Source organism: Biomphalaria glabrata, chromosome 1 (genome assembly GCF_947242115.1).
Source record: "Biomphalaria glabrata chromosome 1, xgBioGlab47.1, whole genome shotgun sequence".
Lineage (NCBI taxonomy): Eukaryota > Metazoa > Mollusca > Gastropoda > Planorbidae > Biomphalaria > Biomphalaria glabrata.
In genome coordinates, this window is record NC_074711.1 from 81,472,397 (window position 1) to 81,497,688 (window position 25,292).

Genomic DNA, 25,292 nt, shown 5'->3' on the forward strand with positions numbered 1-25,292 from the left:
CAGAGTCACTTGACCCGTATGGGAGCTTAAAGGCACTACACCTAACAGCAGAGTTTCTCACCAAGGCTCTACGGGAGGACTGATCCTTCCAGCCTTGCCACAATTGGAGTTCATCTCAGTTCAGACACTTGGATCACTCCACTGACAGTTCATGACATTTAGCTCACTCCACATAAAGCCCACTGACATGTTAGTTCATAGACATTTGACTCCACAAGTAGCTCATTGATATTTAGTTCAATGGTAATTCTGACAATTCTGACAGAAACATTTGTCTAATATCCTTCTGGCAAGTTACTTGTAAAGTTTCCCTTTCAGACCTTGCGATCTATAGGGCAGATGATGTAAAGGTCATCCGTTTTTGTTGCCAATGGTTTAAGGCCACAAAACGACCAACCGTCTTTACTTTCCCCAATTAATGTCAGGTACCCATTAGAGCTGGGTGGACTCAGGGGTGCCAGAAGATCCCGAAATTAAAAATCAGTCTTCACCAGAATTTGAACCCCAGTTCAGAAGCCAAACACTTTTCCGCTCAGCCACAGAGGTTAATTGTTAGCATTGCAAGTATCTACTAGGGACTAGTCTAGTTAATTTAAGAAATCAATAAGTTTTCCCAGTTGCCTCTGTTTTCAATGGATGACTGCCTGGTCGTGAGTTTTGTGTGCTGGACTGTTGTAAGGATTTATCAATGGACCCAGGTTCAAACCCTCCCCGCTCCCATTTCTAGTCATCCTGTGGGAGGATTGAACTAGGAAGTCAATTATCTCTGAAGGTACACCCGAAACATGACAAACAAAACATTTCAAACTGAGCAATGAAAGTTGAGGGTAAGCCTTCCCTTACCTACTCATCTGTTAAATTAAAGTAAAAACCTGCATTTGACATCTGCACTAGTTTTGACTTCTCCAATGAAGTCCTATTGAACTGTTGAGCTAAGTAGGTTTTCGCACCTTGTAACTTTTTGCATGTTGATTTGTAGCAATAGAAATACATTTTACTTTAGAAATAGCTGACAGTGGACATTAATAGGAGAAGAGATTTACACAAAGTTCACATAAAAACAAAGTGAAACTTGTTTGTAAACCTATTAATTGATGACTCTTTTGGTGCTTACATCAAAAAGATGCACTATTAAGAGTAGAAAGTTTAACCTAATAACATCATGAACAGCTAGCTAATGGTAATTTTCATTGAAATAATGATGATATGAAATATAAATGAGGACAAAAACAATATACTTAAAACATCTTTAAAATTTTAATGGTAAAATGAAAATCATAACAATAGTATTCCAGATTGTATTTAAAAAAAAAGGACTTTCTAAGTACTAGTCTAGTTTTGGTATTTTTTGTGTAGTGCTACACAACAATAGTGAACATGTGAGTGAAATGACAGGTCAGCATGGAGATCTGAGAAGGATTGTTGCCTATCTTGTCATGTTGCTAGAGAATAAATGTTCTCTACATGGCACCTATGCAATGAAGCTTACACAGTATTTGGGTATTATTTTATTCTGTACTTCATTTGTCTCCAAAATAATAACGTTAAGTACAGTTAATTATTGCAAGAAAATATTTTTGTTTCCAATATGCAAAAAGTTTATAATTTTTAATGATAGAACAATTATATCATGTCCAAAAAGTTGGCCAATGAAAAAAAAATGAAATGCCAAAAATTGACTCATAACATAAGTATATAATTCCATTAGCTGTCCCATTTATTAAGATTGTAAATTACAATGCAATTAGACAAACTGATTTATGAATAGTAAGTTGTTTTTATTATTATGTGCACATTTTAGTAATGACAATCAAAACATGAAACATTATCAAAGAATTTTTTACATCCTGAAATTAATGTTATCTTTAATTGTAAGCCTTAACAAATGTAATAAATATTCATATCATATACTGTTGTATTATTTTGAAATATTAATATTCATAATGTATTCTAGATTTAGGCCTACAAATGAAATGAGCGAGATTTGAAAATGGTTAAGCTACATCAAATTTTGTAGATGCAAAATTAATGTTTGAACGACAAGATTTTGTTTACATAGAAATGAAGCAAATAAATTGAGGTCAAGAATCAAAAGCATACACAAAAAATAAATACAATCCCTTTTTCACTAATATTGACACTCTTCAAGTAGACATAAGATTGTTTTTTTTTTAAATTTAAGTGATCTTTAAAAAGATAACACTAAAAAGAAAATCAAAAAATTTCTTCTGCATCAAGGGCTTTAGATTTCTTGAAATCCTGGAAACGTGAGATGACATGCTCAATGCTGTGCTCTCCATGAATTTTGTTGTCACGCGTACGAACATTAACAGTTTTATTCGCCAATTCCTTCTCTCCAACAACTAAAATAGATTTAAAAAAAAACAATACAATAATATTAATAATAATTAAACACACAGGTAAAATAAAATTATAGGACAAATTTTAAACTTTAGGCAACAGGTAACCAACAAAGAGAAAACAAAACAAGATAATAAAGGTAGTTTGTGTTACACAGTGACATCTGCATACAGCTGTACTTACATGTAAAGTCACTTACACTGAATTATCTATTTTCTAAAATTTAGATTGCAACTATTGAATAACATGTAGAACCTTTAAAATCTTGTTTTAAAAATGGATTACACTTATGTGTATATAATATGCACATTTTTAGTTTTAGAAAATAAAGGGCATACTTTCTAAGGACTATTAAGATATTCTTAACATAATTTAAAGACATGAAAACTATGGAGAAATATGATGTACCATACAACAGCACAGTACTGAACAAGATAAGACTTTTAAATCATATTTTAAAACATCATAAATATGTTGACATAAAAAAAAAAACCATTTCAATTTTTAAAACATAAGTTTACAGATAAACATAATGACAAAAGCCTAGAGCATAATCAATATGTAATGTTTTTGATGTCAGATACAATTTTGCTCAGTTAGTAAAAAAAAAAAAAGCTTTATAAATAAATAAAACATTAATGAGAAGGTCTTAACATATCTGTTGTCACTGTGGTAGAATTCTGGACCGTACTTACTATAAAATCAACTTACCAAAGATAAAGTTGTATTGACTGAGTTGAGCATTGCGAATCTTTTTATTCATGGTAGTACCCTGGTCTAAGTCATGTTCACAAATGAATCCAGCACTGCGTATCTGTTTCATTACCTATGTTTAAAAAACAAACAAACACTTTTTTAAACTATCTAAAAGCAAGGAATATAATTATTTTTTACGTTATCTTATAATATGTTGATGTGACATTATCTTGTGACAATATATGATACATTTTGTTGTTTTTCATAATAAAGAAAAAAAATGATCACTAACTTCTTGGGCATAGTCATCAAAGGAAGGGGCCACAGTAATTACAATGGACTGTCTTGGGGACAACCAAAAAGGCCTAGAGAAAGAATTAATTAATTAATAGCAAGATGGATTATAACAACTAAAAGGTTAATAGTAAAAGTAAAGTTTCCCTTTCAGAACTAGTGTTCTATAGGTTAGATAATGTAAAGGTCATCTGTTTCTGAAAAGGTTAATAGCAACTTAAAAAAATATAATTCTGCCAAACAATATCAAAGTAAATGTTTTAACTTACCATTTGCCTCCAAAACTCTCACACAAGATGGCAATCATTCTTTCCACGGAACCTAATATAGCACGGTGAACTATAACAGGTCTTTCTTTTTCTTGTTTGTCACTGTAAACATTTCAAAAACAAATTTCTTTAATAATAGAAATACTAAAAAATGAAGCTAACTTCAGTTAGAAAGAAAAAAGTATCTTCTTAATTCTTCATTTATTTTGATGTAATACCCACTTCATGTAACTCAAGTTGAATCTCTCTGGTAACTGGAAATCTAATTGTATAGTGGCACATTGATGACTTCTTTTCAGGGCATCATGAATTGTGATATCAATCTGAAAAGTAACGACATGTAATGAATTCTTTGAGTTGCTTGGCTTGCGTTTCAGTGCACTTCATATTGTCCTAAGAATGATCTTATTTTAAACAAAAAATTTAAAATCTTACTTTTGGGCCATAAAAAGCACCATCTCCTGGGTTGAGTTCCCACTTGTGTCCAAATTCATTTAAGGTTTCTTCAAGTTGCTAATTTACGATAAAACACAATATTAATTGAAACTTGTATTTCTATTCTATCAACCTGTATATAGATAACCTGTACAGATAAAAAGGATTTTTAAAAAATTTTTTTTTTAAGTAAAATTACCTTCTCTGCCTCATCCCAAACTTCTTTCTCACCCAAAAACTTGTCTGGTCTAGTGGACAGTTTCAGATTGAAAGTAAAATTAAATATCTTGTATACATTGCTCAAAAATTCTAGACAACTCATTATTTCTTCTTTTATCTGGAACACAAAAAAAGAAACACGACTTTAGAAATCTGAAACATAAATAGTTTGACAAAAGATTTGGCTAGAATGGATATTTGAACAAAAAGGGATGAGCTTACCTGATCTCTTCTACAAAATATATGGGCATCATCTTGCTGGAATCTTCTAACCCTAGTAAGCCCAGATAGAGCCCCAGATACCTCATTTCGATGTAAAACACCAAAGTCAGCAAGTCTCAGAGGTAGCTCACGCCATGATCGGACCCTATGGTCAAACATCAAGCTGACAAAAGAAGAAAAAAATTTTGTTTTTAAATCAAAACAGAATTCTTGACACCCTCGCCTCTCTAGAGCTGCCATAAAATTATGCATAAATGGCACTTGACTATATACAAGTAGTTGAGACTTACATGTAGTGCAGATTTTTATGTCATTGATCAAAATGCACTGAAAGTTTTACATTTTTATTAAAGCTTGGAAAACTTTCCCGATATTTATTTTTACCCCCCCCCTTTTTTTTCTGCATTTTTACCAAATTGGAGATACTGGATAAAAAAATGTTATAATATAATAGTGTTAATCTGAGTTTCATTTCTTTAGAAGTTTGCTGTTAGTGAAAAATACTAAATGCATCAGCATGTTTTGAATGTGCCTTAGAGCTTTGGTAAGACAATTTTAAGCCAGTGGTTCCTAACGTTTAGGCTTCCCAACATCCACTTTGGTGAGCAAATAAAGTTTGTTAAGTAGTCAATAAAATACCATACCACAGTGCCCACCAATGCAATAGGAGAACCATTAACTTAATTTTTTTTTATTCTATTCATTAATGTGAACAGCTTTATTCTTACCAGTGACCAGGACAATTCATTGGCTTCAAAGCATACTTTTCTTTTTCACAGTCAAAAGAAAACATGTTTTCCTAAACAAAATACACATAAGAGGATCTTGTCAGCAATATGTAAGGTGCATCTTTAATAGGGGTGCACCGGATAGTGCTTTTTGATATTCGGCCGGAGCCGAATATTGCCGGATAGTAAAATATGATATTCGGCCGGAGCCGAATACCTACATGTCTTGTAAATAGCTTGTGTTGCTGAGCATTTTAACAAACTGTTAAATAACATACTTATATTTGTAATAATTGTTTTCCTTTTATTTACCTTATTGCTTTGAACTATTTTAATGATTGATGAATTAAAGCTTAACAGTATTTATAAACAGATAGGCCTATCACAAACTAATCTGTGTAGCATGAATGTGTGTATATGTACGAATTCACCAATTGTAAAGGGGGTGTGTTGCATGGCCAATGTAAAATACGTAAATATATATTTAACTAGTTACTAAAGTAAATCTCTTAAAAGTTAAGTGCAATCTGGCATGTATTGTGGGTGGATGTATGTGTTAATGAATTTCAAACCAACAGCTGATCATCAGGCTTGTAATTTTAAGTCCAAGGACTGCTTCTGGTTCTGGCTTCAGGGGCTTAATACTGATAGTAGCTGTTTGGTAATAGTTGGAATCTGAAGCGTTCTATATTTATTGTTTTAGATTAATTTATTTGCGTTAAACGATATTTTATTAACAGCTGGAACATCAATTATACCTATTTATGGCTTGAACCTTAGATGATGCAGAAGCATAGATTAAATTGTAGTCTGGTCTATTATTGTGATCTATGTTTAAATATACAGCTATGCAGATCTAAGAGTATTAGGAAAACCAAATATAGAAGAACAAGGTTACAAAGACAGTTTGTGTGGAAACACAAACTCAAAATCGGCCCCCGAAGTGGTCCACCCAGCCAGGTAAAAACGAAGGTATCAATATTTTCAGAAAGAACATCAGAATTAAATTTGATTAAAGAAAAAGGACAGAGAAGAATGGAGAAAGAAGGTTGACAGATCTTGTGTGGTGCCCAGCGGTCCAGCAGACCAAAGGATAGGTGAAAGTGAATGTGAAGTTAGATGTAAACCTGGCCTAACTGATGTCTTATAATGAATATCTAATTGATCTAATTGTGACGTAGTTAAAAATATTACGTTAACTAGCCCACTCAAAGGTCAAGACAAAATTTTAAAATCTGCCAGCAATCGCTGCTATGTATATAATGCAAATTTATAATGTAAAGTTTTATTTCTATTTAGATTAACACACCTTGTTTTTGTAATAAAAGATGTTTGGTGCATAGTCATAGTTTTAAAAGCACATTCTTTTATTTGAAACATAAAAGTTAATGTATTTCAGAACTGACATTATTGAATCATGTCCACTTTATAAATATTGGCAGATTTTGATTGACGTAGATATTTTGTTTTATGACATTCGAAGGTTCTCTTCATTAACTATTAAACTTCTTGTTCGACATCATTTATTGTTGGCTTTTCGCCTGTGTTGTTTCGATATTTAAGTGTTACCTCTGTTTGACTTAGCTGGAAAAGATTTAGCGCTGAGGCGGCTAACAATATATAGGTATTATGGTGTAGTTATTTACTATCCGGCCAACTATTCGGCAGTGATATTAGGTCGAAGCGGAATATCGCCGAATAGTGAAAAATAGCTGTAGCGACTATCCAGTACACCCCAAATCTTTAATACCAGTAACATTTAATTAAAATGAAAGAAAACATTTTCCATCATTAATCAAATAAACTTGAGTAACAAAATTAACTGCCAACTACTTACAGCATAATGTTGCCAGTGTCCTGAAATTTCCCACAATTTACTGTTGTAAATATTAGGGGAGACAACTTCAGTGAAACCTCTCTGCCAGTATTCAGTCTGGTGGGAAAAAATAAAAGGTTTGTATTAATTAAAAAAAAAAAAAAGAAATGTTAATTTTTGAAATTAGTTATTATTTTTTTTAAAGACAATCTCATTGTTAAATGTCTATATAAAGTATGGGTTTTATTCTAATGAAGGCTTAATCCAATGTGTGCTTATAAAAAAATAAAATAATGTTGAATGGACAACATTTAGTGTTGCGTTAAAATAGCACACCTGATGTAACATTTTATTAGTGAGTTTTTTTTTTTATTTCACACTTAAACATATAATATCTTAATAGATATTTAATTCTATGTCAACTACTCACTTTGATGAAATCTATAAGTGTATTATAAATGTGAGCACCTCTCGGTAGAAAGAAGCAGCTCCCAGGACTAAGCTCATGGAAGAAAAACAACTCTTGTTCCTAGAAATAGTAAACATTTTAGTGTTAAGAAATATTTTAATATATAGTCTTAAAATAAAATGGAAAAAACAAAGTAGAGGCTATGTGTTACTTTAAGTTTACCTTGCCAATTCTGCGATGGTCACGCTTGGCGGCTTCTTCCTGAAAATGTTTCCATTCTTTAAGTTGCTTGGGCTCAGGGAATGAGATACCATAAATTCTTTGTAAGCTTTCAGCTTCTGCGTTACCTTCCCAATAAGTGGACGAATTCTATAATGGATAAAGTTATACACATGATAAACAGAAAAAATGATTCCACTTGTATAATGCAAACTTACATGTAAACACATTAATTTATTGAAAAGATAATAGAAAAACAACCTTGGTAACAGCAATAGCTTTCACTTTTCCAGTATGTCGAACATGAGGGCCACGGCACAGATCTATGAGAGGTCCACACCTTCAACAAAATAACAAAACTGCACAATACGAGGTAATGCAATGGCATGAGTTAAATTTTTTTTGTTTTTGAAGTGAAAAGTGGCACTTTAATTGTTAGTGCATCAAGATATTTTGTTACAGCACAAACCAAAGAAGCTAGCAGGAACTAACCTGTACACAGTGGTAGTTGGTGTGTCAATCTTTTCATTGATTATCCTCTGCTTAAATTCATTGTACTGTTAAAAAAATAAATTATCTGTATGAAATTTAGATAGAAAATCAGCTTCTTCTTTATCTAACCAGCTTTATTTATTTTTTAAAGAATATTTTGAATGAGGAGTATTAAAGAAAAAAATTCTAACCTCAAACATCTTTAGAAGATCTTCTTTAGTCATTTCTAGCCTTTCAAATAACTGCTTTTCCTTGGTAATATTTTTGGCTAAGGTCTCTAGATCTGGCAACTCGTTGCTTGAAACAGGCCTAAAAAATTATCCAAGTTATATAAGTTTATATCATCGTTCATACTTTCAATTTGAGAAAGCAACATCCTTTTTATTAGCTTTAACAAAATTACTCCTATTTAATGTCGATTGTTTTCCCTAATTTCACAAGAGGTACCTTTTGGTCCAAGGTAACTACAAAATGGGAAAGGGGGGGGGGGGACTTCAAAGTCATGTTATGGGTTATTAAATTCTTTTGCTTTTGACTATTACAATAATTTAAGATTCCACTAATTATTATTGACCAATATATCTGTAGTAGCCTATAAGTATTACATTTTATACTTTTTAGAGGCCTCTTGTTCACAAAAAATTAAACTAAAATAATATTAATACTAACTCTGGGGTCCACATGTCATAGTAGAAGCCTTCTTCAATGGGTGGACCATAACATAAATGTCCACCATAGTGTCTTTCCATAGCTTCACCAAGTATATGTGCACTGGAATGCCAGAACACATACTGACCTGGGGAAAAACAAAACAAAACAAAAACACTATATCAAATCATGTATCATTATGATATATTTATATATTATATATAGCAATACAAATTATAATATATATATATATATTGTTATGATTCTCTCCTACTCAGGCCTTCTGTAAACACTGCTAAACACAATACAACACAACACAAGAACCTGACAACAAGAGCTCCAAATCATCTGGTACTTTAATAAGGGTCAAATCAAACAGCCAATACGACACAATTGGCAACACAATCAACTGCTACAACGTTAGACTGTATATCATTGTACTAAACTCATTACTCTACTGTCTCTTCCTGGACTCGTACGTTTCACTGGAGGACTGCACCAGGACCGACTTCATGGCTGACTAACAGTCCCGGTCTCAACGCTCTCCGGTCTTGAACTGCTCTTTCCTACACACTGTGTCTGGTCTGCGCAGGCTTATGATCAGATGACCATAACACGGGCGCTATTCACGTGCAAAGTTCATGCCCTTGCCTTTCAATATAGCACGCTAAACTGTATTACTGGCCTGTGTCACATAAGTCAGCTGATCACACACAGTTAACCCTTTTGCGTCGCGAATAGGGTTATAATATATATATATATATATATATATATATATATATAAGGTTTTGTTTAAGATAGGAATTACTGGGTACCAACCATCAGGGTCGTCAAATTTCAACAAAGCAAGAGAGGAATCTTTTTCAAATGGTCTGTCCAAGTCCCATAATTCACCATTTACTTTAGCTACCACAGTATTATCAGCAAGACCTTGACTGTAACATATTGAAATAAAAAAGTTATAGACTTGACATTTAAAGAAAAGTTATTAGCTAATCTCAATAGTTATGTTTTACTTTCTTAGTTCTGGTCTTAGTTGTAAGAATGTACCAATACAAAGCGACCTACCTGATGCTTACAGCAACTTCATAGGGAGTTGTTCGCCAAGCATTTCCTTCTTTAACAGCACCGTCTGGCAAAGTAATTTTAATCTGCACTGGGTCTTGTGCTGCCACCCACTCATCTCTTTCTTTTTTGAGTTTATCCCAAAGTTTCTGCCTTTGTTCTATAAAGCTTGGAGGGGGTTGAAGCTAAAAAAAAAGATGTAGAATATATAGATAAAAAAAAAGAAAGAGAATGACCTATTCGACACATCACATTCAATAACTTTGTTTGCATACCTCAAGCTTTCTTTTTTCTACTCCTTCTGCACTTTTTGCTTTGGCTTTCTGTGGAAGACACACATTTTATTTAAGTGATTTTTATGATATTGAACTTTCATTATTTGTATTGCAATTTAAATTTCATCATAAGACCGGATTTTAAAAAATGAACATTACAAGAAATTAGGAATAGCCTACTAACATTTTGCTAGTATTTCACTATAGACTTTTTGATAGCAAATCTCTTTTTAGCATATATATATATATACATTCTAACAATTGTAAATTTCCTGTGCATGCCTTTCCTTTTATATTTTATTAAATTAATACAGTTCCCCCTTTAATAAGATTATAAAATACTCAAGCTCTGAATTTTTCTAAGACTTGGGTTATCTAAGTTAGGTATAAAGAAAACATCCAGAGCCTACTTACATTCAAATTAAATTATTAAAATGAGAAAGTTTTTGAAAAAGAAATAGTATCTATTTTAAATTGTGACATGACCTTTTAAGTATTGTAGATCTTTATGCATTTAAAAGAATTTGAAATTCAATATTATATTCTAGGCTGGAGAACAGATGTTGGTAATTTTTTTTTTCAACATTGATTTTGGGATTAAAATGTTCTTCAACTCACATGTTTCTCAATACACACTCTATAAAGGAAAAGGTCAGTCAGCACAATACACTTCAATGACAGATCTTATGGCTACCATTTCCTTTTCATCTTCTTAAAATATTTACTTCATAACTTAGGTGTTGTGTATAAAAGGTCATGTCAAATTATAATTGTAAGAACCATTACAAACTTATGTTAGTGATATAGATAGTCTTACAAGTAAGAAAGTAAGAAGCAAGAACTATGAAGGAAACTTATGGTTAAGAAATGTGTATCTATTACAGCAGTATTATTAATATTGTATATATTCCATCATTATTTATTATTCTTTAATTGAAAACTGGTTGTCAGGGTGTGATATCATAGAAAGACAGATTTTGAATCATCTTTGATTAATGCAGAGGGTTTCTAAAAGTTGTCTCTGGTTTTGTTAGTTTAAGTTTATTGGGTTTTTAATTATTATTATTGCATTTATCAATTTATCATATTCTTTGTACAAAATATAGGACACATATATTATATAGTGCTTGCTAGACAAAGATATTTAATAACATAATTCAGAATTGAATAAGTCCTTTATTTCAACTTATTATAGGTGTCTATTTGTTTAGAAAATAAAATATTGTATTATAAATATGTCATAATATGACTGAGTGTTTAAGAGTTTTTTTTCTAGTTTCAATGCTTCTGAAGGATGGGATTTTTAATTAGTGTATTTTAAGAATGTTTCAGAGTCCAATCAGCATTGAAGGGTATCAAACCACTGCTGAGAAATGTAATATATATCTATTGGTTATTGTGCAGGCCACAAATCCCTCTAGTTAATAAGCTAACAAACCAACAAAACTTTACATAGTATAGTCTACCCCATAGAAATGAAAAAAAAACTATTAAATATTGGTGTAACTAAAGTATTCGTTTCATGCATTAAAATTGAACTAAAATTCTTATCAGGAGTCAGTAGAAAAGATTTATAAACAATATTCTGTAAAATGATTTTATAATATATATTAAATATATAACTTATAATAGTCAATAAATTCAAAATACTTTCTCCATTATAGTGTATAGATAGATAATTATGGTCCTTTTAAACAAAATTAAAAAAGATAATTAGAAAAATATTAATAGATCTATCAAGTATTAATACCATATCATCTCTTTCAACAGTTTCTGCCATGGCAACTTATAACTCAGCTTTCATGAAAAAATAATCTCTACTAAGATTAATTCAGAACACTAAACTTGACTAAGTCTAAACACACTCAACAAGCCACATCACAACACAAGCAAGAATATTTTCAATTCAAATTTCTACATGATATACTAGATCTAGATCTCTATTGATTTATTTTATTTAACAAGTCAAAATCAACACAAATATACAATAGAATCTACGTCAGCTAAGTTGACAATGAAACCCTGAGACACCAATAATAGATCTCTAGAGATTCTAGATCTAGTAGTCCAGTAAGAATAGAGATCTATACTATATTATTATAATATAGTATGATACATAGGTCTGAGTCTCTCTCTCTCTCTATATATATATATATATAATATATATAGATCTATATATATAAGGCTAGTATATCTATAATCTAGTACTCTAGTAGTCTATGAATGGTTAAAAAGAAAAAACTATTTTTAGGTTTCTGAAAAAAAAAGCTGATGCAATAAAATGTAAATTACTTTAACTCTAAAATCTATAAACTGTATTGCATCATTAGATCGTCCCGAGTTTTGTTCATGCACTATTCACATTAAGGGGGAAAAGATTAGAATGGGAGAATCATGAGAATGCTGAATGGTCAGTCAAGTCAATGGACAGTTTTTCTAATCTTTTTTTTTAACGAAACCGAAAAGAGAGTGGCCTGAAGATTGAAAAAATCTACAAACCAAGCTCTTTGATCTCAAGTACGATGCCCCTAATCTCTTTGCAATATGAAGAAAACCTATCCGCGAGGAGAACATTTTCCAGATCTTAAAGAAAACAACTGCTCATGCCTTTTTATTGTCAGAAATATCCATGTTTTCGATTTTGTTAGCCACGTTCTCGGCCATCTTGAAGTGTTGACGAAACTATGGTCCAGGGTTGACAATCAATGAGATTTTCCTGGTTTAATAGTTAACTCCCTTGTACTATTTTCATGCTCGACAGTTCTACTTATACATATTAAACTATTTAGAATAGTCTGACGAGCAAGATCTAGAATCTAGTTCTAGAATCTATATATGTTTTTAATTTAACAAAAATAATTTTATTTAAAAATTAATGTAAAAAAACTAATTCCACAATTTATGATGAAATAACAATGAAACTTCAAAATCTTATCACATGAAAAAGTAGGTCATAAACTCTAGTTGTATATATGAAATGTATAATAAATCATCATCAGTGCATACAAAGCCATTATCTGACCATTCTGACTATAGAGAACATGTATTTCATTCCAGTGGTGCTACAGCCCATGGAGGGCCCTGGTCTGCTTTAGCAATTCTCTCCATTCTGATCTACCAAGCCCGGCCTTAAAGCTGTTGTAGATCTACCTCTACATCATCAAGCCACCGTACTCGTGGTCCGCCTTTGGGGCGCCTGCCTTTAGCTTTTTACTAGTGAACAATCTTTTCTACTTTGTTCTCTGGCATTTTGGTAGGTGACATACCCAACGTTATCTGTTCCTTTTTATTTCCGTCACTAAGTAGGGGTTTCATAAAGCCGGTATATTTCTTGGTTGGTGCGAATCCTCTATCCGGTTTCCACATGTAAGGCACCATACATTTTTCGGAGGAATTTTCTGTCCCAAGTAGGCCTATTTAGCAGATTTTATGTGCTTTTTTTCAGCGCCCAGTTCCGCTTGCATATATGACTACAGGTCTGATGATGGTTTTGTAAATGGTTTTCTTTGTTATCTTAGATATAAATTTACTTTTTAGTATGTGTTGTGTGTTATAGAAAGCTCTGTTGCCTGTCGCTCATTTACTTCTGACATTAGGTCATTGCAGGAATGTATCATGCTTCCTAAATATTTAAATGATTACATTTAAAACATTGGGATGATGGATGTAATGTAATATATTATTTGTACCGGTACACATTTTTACAAAGCTTATATCAACTCATGTCTGGTAAAAAGTTCGAACATGTTTTTTCTGACACTTTCCATTCTCGGATCAAGTTAAAACTTTGCACAGTTATTCATTGATTGAACCTGACAAGACATGAATCAATTAAAAAAAAACCAAACAAACAATTAGTTAATTATTTCTTGGTTATTAATTATTTTGAAATAAGGGGAATAAATGCTAATTAGTGAGAGATGTGAATACATATATGGATTTAGTCCCCTGGCATTTTGATAGGTGACATACCCAACGTTATCTGTTTTCTTTTTATTTCCGTCACTAAGTAGGGGTTTCATAAAGCCGGTATATTTCTTGGTTGGTGCGAATCCTCTATCCGGTTTCCACATGTAAGGCACCATACATTTTTCGGAGGAATTTTCTGTCCCAAGTAGGCATATTTAGCAGATTTTATGTGCTTTTTTCACACATTTTTTTCTACCACTTTCCATTCTCGGATTTAGTTGAAATTTTGCATAATTATTCACAGTCGATAACAATACATGAATCAATACAAAAATAAACCAGTTAGATAATCATTGAGTACTAATTAATTAATTTTGTTATATATATATACTAGACATATGTTACCCGCGACCCGCGGGTCTTTATTTGCGCATTACTGTCAATATAGTCACTGAGAGTGTTTTGTAAACAATTAAACGAAATAATAATGTAATAAGTAAAGGGAATGTGTCAATGTAAAAATAGTGTAAATGAAGCTATGAAATCAAAATAGCTAATAGGCTTAAATCCATTTTTTTTTTCAAATTAAAACATTTGCTTGTAGGCCTACATATATTTGATTAAAATTTGAGATGAATAGACTAAATTTTGTATGTTCATGTGTATAAAGTATAAAGTATATATTGAGGTAGACATAGATCTAAATCTACACTAATCTAGAGTTAAACATTGGCTTTTATAGAGTTCATTCTGTGCTGTGCATGCGTGACCTTTTTTCATGAATGAATATAGGCCTATCTCAACACGGCTACGCAGCTTTAGCGAACGAATGTATTAAAATGCTTTAGAAAAACAAATTTGAATGTTAATTTGATTAAAATATGAAATGAATGGACAATAATTAGTATATTTATGTGTTAAAGCACAAAACTATCTTTGCGAAAAGAAGTTTTATCATCTTAGAGTTCAATAAGAGTTTTAGACCTAGGCCTAGGAATAGACTCAGTAGAGAGATGTGTGTTAAGTTAATGTGTAACCATTGGTAATGTCTAATGAAATAATGTTCGCCAGGAAATCTGTAGTCACAGATATCAGGAACTAATTTATGTAAAAAATGCTTTTGAATAATCTAGTGGATTGGATTTAGATGTATGTTAAACTTAACTAATGATCCTTTCAAGTTTTTTCTCTTTCGCTACGAAAATAAAATTAGGTTTGCGAAAATGGGATTACCCGAAGCCGATACATTCATATCTATTAAAAAACAAAAAGAGCGATAGCTTTGCTAAATGAATGGGATTATAAAGTGAACAATTAAACAACATAATTTTTAGTACGCGATTCATGAATGAATATAGATCTAGGCCTATCTCAACTCGGCTTCGCAGCTTTCGTAAACGAATGTAGCTTTAGAAAACCAAATTTGAATGTTTATTTGATCAAAATATGAAGTGAATGGACTTTAATTAATATGTTTATGTGTTAAAGTATAAAACTATCTGTGCTAAGAGAAGTTTTATCATCTTAGTGTTGAATTAGAGTTTTAGATCTAGGGATGGGATTATAAAGTAACAATAAAACGAAATAATTTTTAGTACGCGATTCATGAATGAATATAGATCTAGGCCTTTAACTCGGCTTCGCAGCTTTCGTAGATGAATGTAGCTTTAGAAAACCAAATTTGAATGTTTATTTGATCAAAATATGAAATGAATGGACTTTAATTAATATGTTTATGTGTTAAAGTATAAAACTATCTGTGCGAAGAGAAGTTTTATCATCTTAGAGTTGAATTAGAGTTTTAGATATAGGGATGGGATTATAAAGTAAACAATTAAACGAATTAATATTTAGTACGCGATTCATTACTGAATTGTCTAATGAAAGAATGTTCGTCAGGAAATCTGTAATCACAGATATAAGGAACTAATTAATGTAAAAAAATGCTTTTGAAACACAAAATTGAAGGTTAATTTTATTATATAATGAAATCAATGGATCTTCTTTTGTCTTTTCATGTGTCAAAGTAAAAACCTATCTGTGCAAAGTGTATTTCTTAAAATTAGATCTAGGTCTAAATCCTTTCTATCTTTTCTAATGTCAACATTGTAGACATGGCCTAGATCCATAAAATACTATAGCTGTAATAGAGTCGGACAACTTTATTTTTTTTTGAGGGTCTTAAGTTTGTTTTAGGGCTACAATACATACACTACGGTCTAAGTTGGTACCCAAGGAACATTCCTGCCTAGTTTTATCAAGATTGGTCAAGCGGTTTTGATGTCTATAAATAACATATATACATACCCCTCACATTCTACTTTATAATATATATATATATATAACAGAAAGGGAACTAACCCCTGTAATTTTATTATAAACAGCAGTAGTTAGCAGTTCTTTCCCTTAGATAAGCTTTAGTTTTTTTAAAGTATTCTTCTTTCTATTGCTTGCATTTTTATCTTTTACCTTCTTTGGTGCTCTGTCGTGTAGATTAAAACTGCTACACTCAAGGCTCAGTGACAAGAGCTCTTGATGAGGAGCAACTATAGACTACCATTCCACATGAGTTTCTATTTATAATGTATCTTAAAACTAATATTTCTAGACATCAAGGCTTTATGTATAACACATTTGATTCCTTACTAGTTTGGCTTACTTTGTACACTTACACTGAAAAAATGTACAGTATGTCTAGTGCATGTATTGAGACTCATCCATTGATGACCAAATGTGTTATTAGGTCTATATGCATAAAAGGCTCACAAATTCTGTCAGTCTATAAAATTAAATGTAAAAGATTAAAGCAGCAGAGGTTTTTGATTTATTTCAATGGTCAATTACACAATAAAACTCTCAAATTGAAGCAAATTTTTTTTTGACTACTGGTATCTTGAAGATTTGAACACTGTCTCAACTGTAAATTTAAGAAGTCGAAAGTTGGTGTTTTCATGCACAACTAGTGCATAGCCTGAACATAAAGTTCATCAGCTTAAGTCAATTGTGTTTCAAAACAAGTACATTTGATCACAACCAACATCAAAAAAAAAAAAATAAAAAATACACAGACAATAACATAAAGGAAAAAAAAGAAAATTTATTTACACATTTTTTATTGTACATAAATAGCTCTAAAAATATTTTTGATAAGAAAAGGATTTATTTATCTTGAACTTCAGTCTGTAACTTGCTAATTATATGTCCTAGAGCGCTAGCATCAAAAACCATAACAGTACGGAGTGATTCAAAATCTCCACCATCATCATCCCAGTCTCCTTCAGAGACTGAATCTCTCTGATCTGCCACAGAGTATGTATAGCTAAACTCACAGAGCTGAAAAAGAATTTTACTATTTCAACATAACTCACTAAAATAATACAACTTTTAAAAACAGTATACCACTAATTAATAAAAAAAAAATAATTATCCAATACCATACCAAATTTTAACCAAATCATAAAAAAAAACACACACACAGATACAAAATATTTTGAACTATACACAATTAATTAATAAGTTTATTCAACCAGTACCTCACTAAATAATTGCTCCTCTGGATTGGAATAATACATTTCACCTTGCATCACTCCACCTTTGGCTTTATATGTTTTACTGATTAACACATAGTGAGTAAACTTAAATTTCTTTTTTTTCTGAATAGCTTTTTCTATATCACTCCTGCAATTATTAGTTTAAAAAAATTATTCATATTATAAACATAAAATCAAATGATAACAACACACACACACAATTTAACTAATTAAGAAACTTGACAATCAATCAAAATGATTAAGTTCTAATCTATTACATAACTGAATCTGCATCTTTATAGTTATTAGCTGTTGGTTATGAGATAAATGAATGGGACTATTCTGCTAGATGAGTTATTGAGAATATGTTTGATGTCCCATTTATCGAATATGTGGTATTTTTCCCCATTAGGATGAGGTTATTACTCTTAGGACTCTGCAGTTAAATGTTTAGGTTTATAATTAAACTAGCACAAGGGCATTTGTCCTTGTCTATCTCTTATAAGGAACTACTTCTGAGTAGGCTTTGAGCAGGAGTGGGTTGGTGTATGGATTTATTTTCTTGTTGGTCAGTGATAGACAAGAAATGTTTGTGTTGTAGCGTGGCATATAGTAAGCAGTATGGTACCACAAAGGGCAAAGTTTAACATATTTCATTGCTGAATATGTATGGAACTTGTATTTGTATTTTCACAGTGATATAGAATGATAAGCAATTATAATGTTAGCTTGCATATATCTCATAGGCATGATGAACAGAAAATTTCTCTGTGAAAGGGCGGGAAGAAATAGCTGTAGTATGACAAAATATTTTAAAGTTACTATCAAGATATTGTTATGAGTGTACAAGCAGTTATATTGAGTAGAATTTAAACTAATATATCTTAGCTATCAGCTATCGCTATTTAAAATCATACTAAAATATTACTTTTAAACAATGCTTACTGTAAAGATTTATATGAAGGCAGTGCAACTTGGGAAGGTATGTTGATGAACCTTTCACTGATTAATAGACCTATTTGTTTTGTAGGATCTTCTAAAAGTTTCCCAATTCTTCCAGGCTCAGCTTTATAATGTACTTCACATTTTGAAGACAACAATTCTCTGACTTTTTCTATGCAGGACAAATTCTTAAAGAACACATAAGTAAAAATTGGTAGCAAAAAATATTCAGCACTATTAAATACATTTTAACTAAACTCCATAAAACAATAATGAATTTAATTCATATGATTTTGAAGGACCCAGAAAAATTGTTAATTAAACTAACCTGGTTTTCTGAAATATTAACAACTGTATTTAATGCATAAACATTTTCATCCTGTTCAGACTCATCACTGTCTTCACTATCATCTTCATCATCACTGTTCTGATTGTCTTGCTAACAAAAATAATGAGCTTAGTATACTTTCTCATAAAAGATAAAGATTAATTCATTTTATTAATTTAAAACAGCCGAGGATAAAAAATAAAATAAAGGTATCCTTCTTTAGACCTTGCAATCTATGGAGGCAGATGATGTAAAGCCTGTTTCTATGGCTGATGGTGAATGAGGGTCTTTCTGTCTCTCCCCCCCCCCCCCCCCAATGTATGTTAGGTGGACTGAGGTAATTCATAAAAACTTGAAACTTGAGATCCCCATAGGTACAAAAGCCAAGCATTTTACCACCCAGCCAACTTGCCTCCTACACGACTCTCTCTCTCTCTCTATATATATATAGGCAATGAAGTGGCAAATCACAAAATACATCAATATGAGGCAGAAGGAGCAAAGGGACAAGGTTAGTCCACATTAGTTAATCTATGAGGTGAACTCTTACCTTGAGAACACAGCCAACAAAATCTTGGGCTACAATTAGATTTGTCAGTTCAGACAGCTCTTCATTAATGTCTCTCACAAAAAGCTAAGAAAACATGGGCAAGATAATATATTAGAAAACAGACTAACCATTCTTATATATATCTGTGTTTCTTAGAAATCATTTCTTAAGATACTAAAATATATAGAATATAGCCAATTGGTGTACACATCAGTTTTTCTTCTAGTAGCTTCCAGTTTCTACAAAGAAGAGTAAATAATCTAAAGGTTACCAGAATATTTAAGAATTTTCAATTTCTAAGTTTCAGAACCTATAAATTGGGGAGACAAGCTTATATGGTCCAAAAAATCAGTGTGTCCATGCTTCATAAAGTTTACTACTGTGAATTTATTATCAAATTTGGATTATATTGAGTTTTACTGCTTGGTGTGTACAATCTTTTCATTATTTCTAATTGAAAGATTAAAATATCATATTTTCGTAAAGAAGAATTCTGAAATTTCTTCACTTGAGCAAGGATGTCTGAAATACAGTTGGATATTGAGTCATCACATTGGACTTCTACAAACATACAGACCACTTAATTTCATTTGAACACATATCAGAGGACATTGATAAGTGAAAGAAATGGATGGAGAAGTGGGGATTTGAAAATGAAAAGTATATACAAGGGTTTACAGTTACCGTACTTGAGAGAATGGTTGAGATTTGTTAATCTACATGGACCATTCAACAAAATTTTGATTAAAAAACATTGAACTAATTATTGATAGAAGTTGTAAAAGACAGTTACATATAAGTAAACCACAAAGATACCCTACCTGTTGTAACAAACGTTTGACTCCATGAAAATCTGAACTATTTGGTGGTCTTGCTTCAAATGCTACATCAATGACCTTTAAAGAAAAAAAAAAAAGAAACGCTGATCAGACAAATTGTTAAACACTAAATGTAATACTACATTAAGATAATAAAAAATGTATTATCAAATAAAACCAATAAGAAACAAATCACTGTGAAATAGCACCAAAGAATGCTGACAACATCCTACACATTTTTTAAATCAAAAAGCCTGGTTAAGACATTTGACTTAGATACTACCAATTTATAGTTTATCCACCATATCGTTTATATAGTATAGCATTAGCTGCATGAAGTCACTGTGCACAGTATGAGCGAGCCAGCAGCCCGTTATGTTGTGGTTTTTCATACATTCACTAAAGCACACACATTGTTTTCACACAGTTTCAACTATTATTATAAAGTTCAGAAACAAACAGTTTATGAGACTTTTTTAACACTGATTGAAGGAAAAAAATTAAAATGTATAGACTAATAGATCTATTTACTTTAAAAATGTAAAATTTACTTTCATGGAACACACTTTTAATTCCTTTGAGAAACAACAAACATATTAGCTCTAATTTAAATGTCTTTTTAGACATCAATAAAAGGTAATTGGAGCAAATCCATTACTAGCCTTTACCTTAATTAATGTTAATGAGGAAAATGTACCAATATCTATGAATTTAAACTGGCCATGAAATCCAATCTTCACTTTAAAAAGCAGTTCACATACATGGCATGGGTAGGTTCAGTCTGGTGAAGATCAGGGTTCATAGCCAATTTCATGAATGATTTTCCAGGTTTTCAAGGTATGCATCGCACCATAGCAAGCAATATATGTATATATATTTACATACATATGACATAAATATGTAAAAAGAATAATATATATATATATATATATATATATATATAAATATTAAATTTAAAAACCCTCATTAAAATGTATGCTGATAAGTTGAAATCATACCTCCGAAAAAAAAAATAAAAAAATTCATCTCTAGTGTTTCCTAAGCATTTAAATGCAACTTTTTAATACATTAGAAAACACACACACAAGCTTGCACTACAGAAGAATACCTTTTTTAAAATATGAGATGCAATTCAGCTAAAACTGTTGCAATCTGAAGTTGGAAATTTTCTTAAATTGACATAGATTTGTAAAAATAATATTTCATTCTTACTATAGCAGTTGACTTGCTTTCCATCAGTTTTAAGTAAATTACAATCAAAATAACTCTACGGGCTTTTCTACAGCTGTGTGCGAAATATTTTCATTAAATCTACAGTAGATCTAGACTCTAATTTAAGTCACTAAATTCGCGGACTTTTCACGGCTGTGAGAGAATTATCTTCACTCTATATTCTATTGGATTAGCGTAAATTAAGCCTAGATCTAAGTCTAAGTCACTAAATTCGCGGACTTTTTTCAAATTATCTTCACTGAATCACCGTAAATCTAGTCCCTAAAATTCGTGGACTTTTCACAGCTGTGTGCGAATTATTTTCACTGAATCTACCGTAAATCTAGAGTCTAGATCTAAGCCACTAACTTCGCGGACTTTTCACTGCTGTCACTAATTCTACAGTCTAGATCTAATTAAGTCACTAAATTGGCAGACTTTTCATGGCTGTGTGCGAATTATCTTCACTGAATCTATCGTAGATCTAGACTCTATAGGTTCTAACTCAATGTCACTAAACTTCGCGGACTTTTAACGGCTGTGAGAGAATTATCTTCACTAGATTCTAGTGATTTAGTGTAAATCTAGAATCTAGCGTATTTCTAGAGCAATCTAGACATTAGATGTACCTGTATCTAGATCCTTAAATTAACTAAAATTCACGGAGTTATCAGGTTAAGCGCGAATTATCTTCACTAGATCTAAATCTAGATACTATTTCTAGCTAGATGAGAAGGATGGATCGTGAGAAGACTCAAAAGTAAAGTACCGGTAGCAATTATACTTAAACACTGAATCATAATCTCCAAATACAAAATCTAATAAAATACTCAGAAAGACACAAAGATAAGATGATATACGGACTTTCCACGCAGAGTCACTCTTACTGTTACAACAAGAAGATTTTCGGCGAGGGAGGGCCCGGAGGGATGTAGCCTTCACATTAGGCTGCTAATTGCTCTAGTTATAGACAATAGTCACTACAGACTAGATCTAGCGCGTCTTCAGTCGTAACAGTGAAAGGAAAATAGTGCTAAGTGAAATGCTTGCTTGAGCCAAGGTCGTTTTCAATCACGAGGTCGCGCTTCACAAGTGGGTGAAAGGCGGTGTAGACGCGTCATCATTGGTCAGCTCAATGTAACCGGGAAAAAAACGAAAATAAACACCAGGTATCGGGAGGGAAAGAACTCAAGGTCCAGTTTTAAAATTCAAGTTTTTTTCACCGTTTTTTACGAAATTCAAGGCTTTTTCAAACTCTGACACTCACGACTTCACGCAATGCTGAGCGATCGAGAGCTAAAGTGTTTCCCAACCATAAATGTCTACCTCACACTCCTTGAGAGAGCTCTTAAATTAAGTGTATCTTTGTAACACTTGTGTTAACCCCCCACCCCGAGATAATTAGATGGAAAAATGTTTTTACCTACTATACTGTACTCTGTAAAAAGAAAACTTTTTATATACATACCATACACACACAAACACATAAAGAGACAAAGCATCAATCAGCGAATTAAAAAAACAGGCTAATAATATAGCCTTCATCCCTTATATGGGTATGAATTGCCGGGGGCGGTTAAAACAATAGCTTTACATACTTGGTTACCGAGAATCTAAAAAACTGCCATCTGCTTTGACGGCTTTGGAAAAGCGGAACAAAAATACAGGAACTTATCTAAAATTGGACATGCACTGTCCCGAAACGTTTTTAACTCCAAACATAAAAACAAATTAATTATAAACAAAAAAGCGACGTGTTCCTAAAGGAGAATTCGATGAGCTGTGCCTTATACTTATAAATATAATATATAAGAAGCTACTATATAATAATAATAAGTACAAGTGTAACTAAGTGTAAGTATAGAGGATAGTCACTTATATACTACTTATAGTTATACTTATAGATCTAGTTATAGTTAACTTATAGTGATAATAGTTACAGTAGTGAGTATAAGTATAATAATTAATTTAATAATAAGTATAGAATAGATCTAGTTACTAATTACTATACTAGAATCTATACTGACTATAGACTATTAGTATTATCTAAATAGATCTATAGTCTTGATCTAGATCTATTCTAGTTCACACCTTGCCAACATTTTCATCCATGCTTTCATCGTTGTCACCATCATCATCTCGATCTTCTTCATCGATGTCTGATTCAAATTCGTGACTATTTTCATCATTTATAGAACCAGCTATTCCTGTTTCATCATCCATTATCTTATCAAACACAGATATATAAAATATATATGAATTTAGGTATAAATCTAGGATATTTTAGATCTACAATCTAGATCTAGACTAGGATCTACTCTAGATCTAAATTATTCTAAATCTGACAACTAACACGCGATAACAAGTCGACTCTCAAGAGATTATTTTCAACGGATGTTTTCAATCTGATTAGGATATAGGTTCTATCTTTACGTAAACTGCATGCCAGATAATATTAAAATAAAAATAAACGTGAACATTGCAGAAAGTACATGTAACATTTTGTATGTTTTAGATAGACTCTGTATATAATCTAGGCCTACTTATCTAGATCTAAATCAAAATATTAATTATCTAGATCTAGAAGTCAAGATGTGTTATTCGAAAACGTCAGCCATGTAGATGCTATAGATCTATTAGATCTTTATATACCCAGTGAGAAGTAGAAATAACTCTTTTTCTCCGAATGAGGTACTGCATTAGTTCAAATATCGAATGTAGAGTGTCTGTATTTGTCATCTATATAGATCTAGATCTAGATCTAGTTACAATCTAGTAGAAATAGAATCTTAAAACAGAAAACGAAACCAAAAGTAAGATAAATAGTCTAGAATCTATTATCTCTAGACTAGAGAATTCTAGATTATAGACACATCTAGCTGCTAGCTTGATTATAGATTTAGATTTAGATAGATTCTTTCCAGATCTAGATTATCTTCTAACTTCTTGCCTTGCCTAAGATTTTCATTTTCAATTTTTGGTAGTCAGTCAGTCAAAGTCAGTGTCACTAATTCACTAATTATAGTTTATACCGTAGATTAAGATAGAGTCTAAGTCTGGCGTAACGTAAATTAAAATACTTTAACTTTGTAATTCACCAATTCAGTAATTTGTAACTTGTTAAACTTATTACAAAAACTTTACTTTTAGTAACTTTTACATACTTTTTTACATAGTTTATATTCATATTCTGAAAATATAACAGAAACCTAATTTAGCGTTTCTAGTGTCGTATACTAATACCCATAACTCATAGATATAGATATACTATGATATAGAGATGTTAGATCTAGAATCTAGAGTATACTATAACTATAGTTTATTATACTTTAATTATAATACTTTATTAGATCTACTATTCTAGATATTGATCTACTATATAGACTAATCATCACTAATATAGTAGATAAAAGATAAGACATAAGATCTAGACTCTAGACTATTCAAATTCAAGGTAGAGTATATAGATCAATTAACTTTAATAAATAAGTTAAATAATACAGCTTGTCTTAGAGTTCGAAGATTAGTTAGGAATGCAGTATTTCCCGTGGCTGTGCAGCCCCAACTGTGACCTACATATTTTGGCAAGCATAACTATTGTCCGCAGGTGGTCAATTTAGATTTTCTTTTCGCCGTCTACGTCTATCCTCAGCAGCTGATTTTCTTTTGGTCTCTAATGTGTATCCCGCAGCCTTTGTAAGTGACCTCCAGCTGTCTTGTTCTGAGGTTGCATGCAACCAGGTGCTCTCTTCTATGTCAGCTAAGGCAAGTTGGCGCCTAAGTTGGTCTTTAAAGCATTTCCGCAAGGCTCCTCTTTTACATCGACCACCCTTTAGCTCACCTAAAAAGACTGCC

At 31.7% G+C, this 25,292-nt stretch overlaps 3 protein-coding genes across 6 annotated transcripts in view; 1 reads left to right on the plus strand and 2 right to left on the minus strand.

The window, feature by feature from the left end:
* Positions 1-1,238: 1,238 nt before the first annotated feature.
* Positions 1,239-12,891, minus strand: LOC106075152 (threonine--tRNA ligase 1, cytoplasmic-like). 3 transcript variants are annotated; one of them, XM_013236085.2, is made up of 20 exons: positions 12,756-12,891; positions 10,149-10,196; positions 9,877-10,058; positions 9,628-9,743; positions 8,830-8,956; positions 8,352-8,469; positions 8,161-8,225; positions 7,930-8,008; positions 7,672-7,818; positions 7,471-7,569; positions 7,062-7,157; positions 5,225-5,295; positions 4,497-4,659; positions 4,255-4,392; positions 4,056-4,133; positions 3,843-3,943; positions 3,621-3,722; positions 3,350-3,422; positions 3,073-3,187; positions 1,239-2,363 (listed from the first exon to the last, which is right to left on the minus strand). In XM_013236085.2, the coding sequence occupies exons 1-20, from the start codon at positions 12,810-12,812 to the stop codon at positions 2,215-2,217; spliced, it is 2,124 nt and encodes a 707-aa protein (XP_013091539.2). In that variant the 5' UTR covers positions 12,813-12,891; the 3' UTR covers positions 1,239-2,214. The 3 variants fall into 3 exon arrangements, with proteins under 3 accessions (XP_013091539.2, XP_013091531.2, XP_013091548.2); XM_013236077.2 differs by having other exon boundaries at positions 12,648-12,832; XM_013236094.2 differs by lacking the exon at positions 12,756-12,891 and adding an exon at positions 11,899-12,263.
* Positions 12,892-17,134: 4,243 nt separating this feature from the next.
* Positions 17,135-23,842, minus strand: LOC106075141 (BRCA2 and CDKN1A-interacting protein-like). Its single transcript, XM_013236069.2, has 7 exons — positions 23,529-23,842; positions 20,229-20,303; positions 19,408-19,491; positions 18,858-18,968; positions 18,533-18,717; positions 17,591-17,735; positions 17,135-17,390 (listed from the first exon to the last, which is right to left on the minus strand). Exons 1-7 carry the CDS (start codon positions 23,658-23,660, stop codon positions 17,217-17,219), a joined length of 906 nt encoding a protein of 301 aa, XP_013091523.2. The 5' UTR covers positions 23,661-23,842; the 3' UTR covers positions 17,135-17,216.
* Positions 23,843-24,149: 307 nt separating this feature from the next.
* LOC106075124 (tetratricopeptide repeat protein 37-like) overlaps positions 24,150-25,292 on the plus strand; it is a 32,083-nt gene continuing 30,940 nt past the window's right edge. Inside the window, exon 1 of one of the 2 annotated variants that reach the window (XM_056018044.1) lies at positions 24,150-24,250. The gene's annotated coding sequence lies outside the window, so the exon portion shown is untranslated. Of the gene's footprint in view, positions 24,251-24,768; positions 24,892-25,292 lie in introns of those variants that run through there. The other variant, XM_056018043.1, reaches the window with a different exon arrangement.

Coding starts and splice junctions, on each gene's coding strand:
- LOC106075152 (XM_013236077.2), bottom strand. CDS start 12,722: ATGTTCTCCTCGCGGATAGGTTTTCTTCATATTGCAAAGAGATTAGGG. Junction 9,744..9,876: donor GAAGTTGCTGTAAGCATCAG/GTAGGTCGCTTT, acceptor AATATGTTACAG/TCAAGGTCTTGCTGATAATA. Junction 3,423..3,620: donor GAGAGTTTTGGAGGCAAATG/GTAAGTTAAAAC, acceptor TTCTTTCTCTAG/GCCTTTTTGGTTGTCCCCAA.
- LOC106075141 (XM_013236069.2), bottom strand. CDS start 23,660: ATGGATGATGAAACAGGAATAGCTGGTTCTATAAATGATGAAAATAGT. Junction 18,718..18,857: donor TTAATATTTCAGAAAACCAG/GTTAGTTTAATT, acceptor GTGTTCTTTAAG/AATTTGTCCTGCATAGAAAA. Junction 17,391..17,590: donor AGGAGCAATTATTTAGTGAG/GTACTGGTTGAA, acceptor ATTCTTTTTCAG/CTCTGTGAGTTTAGCTATAC.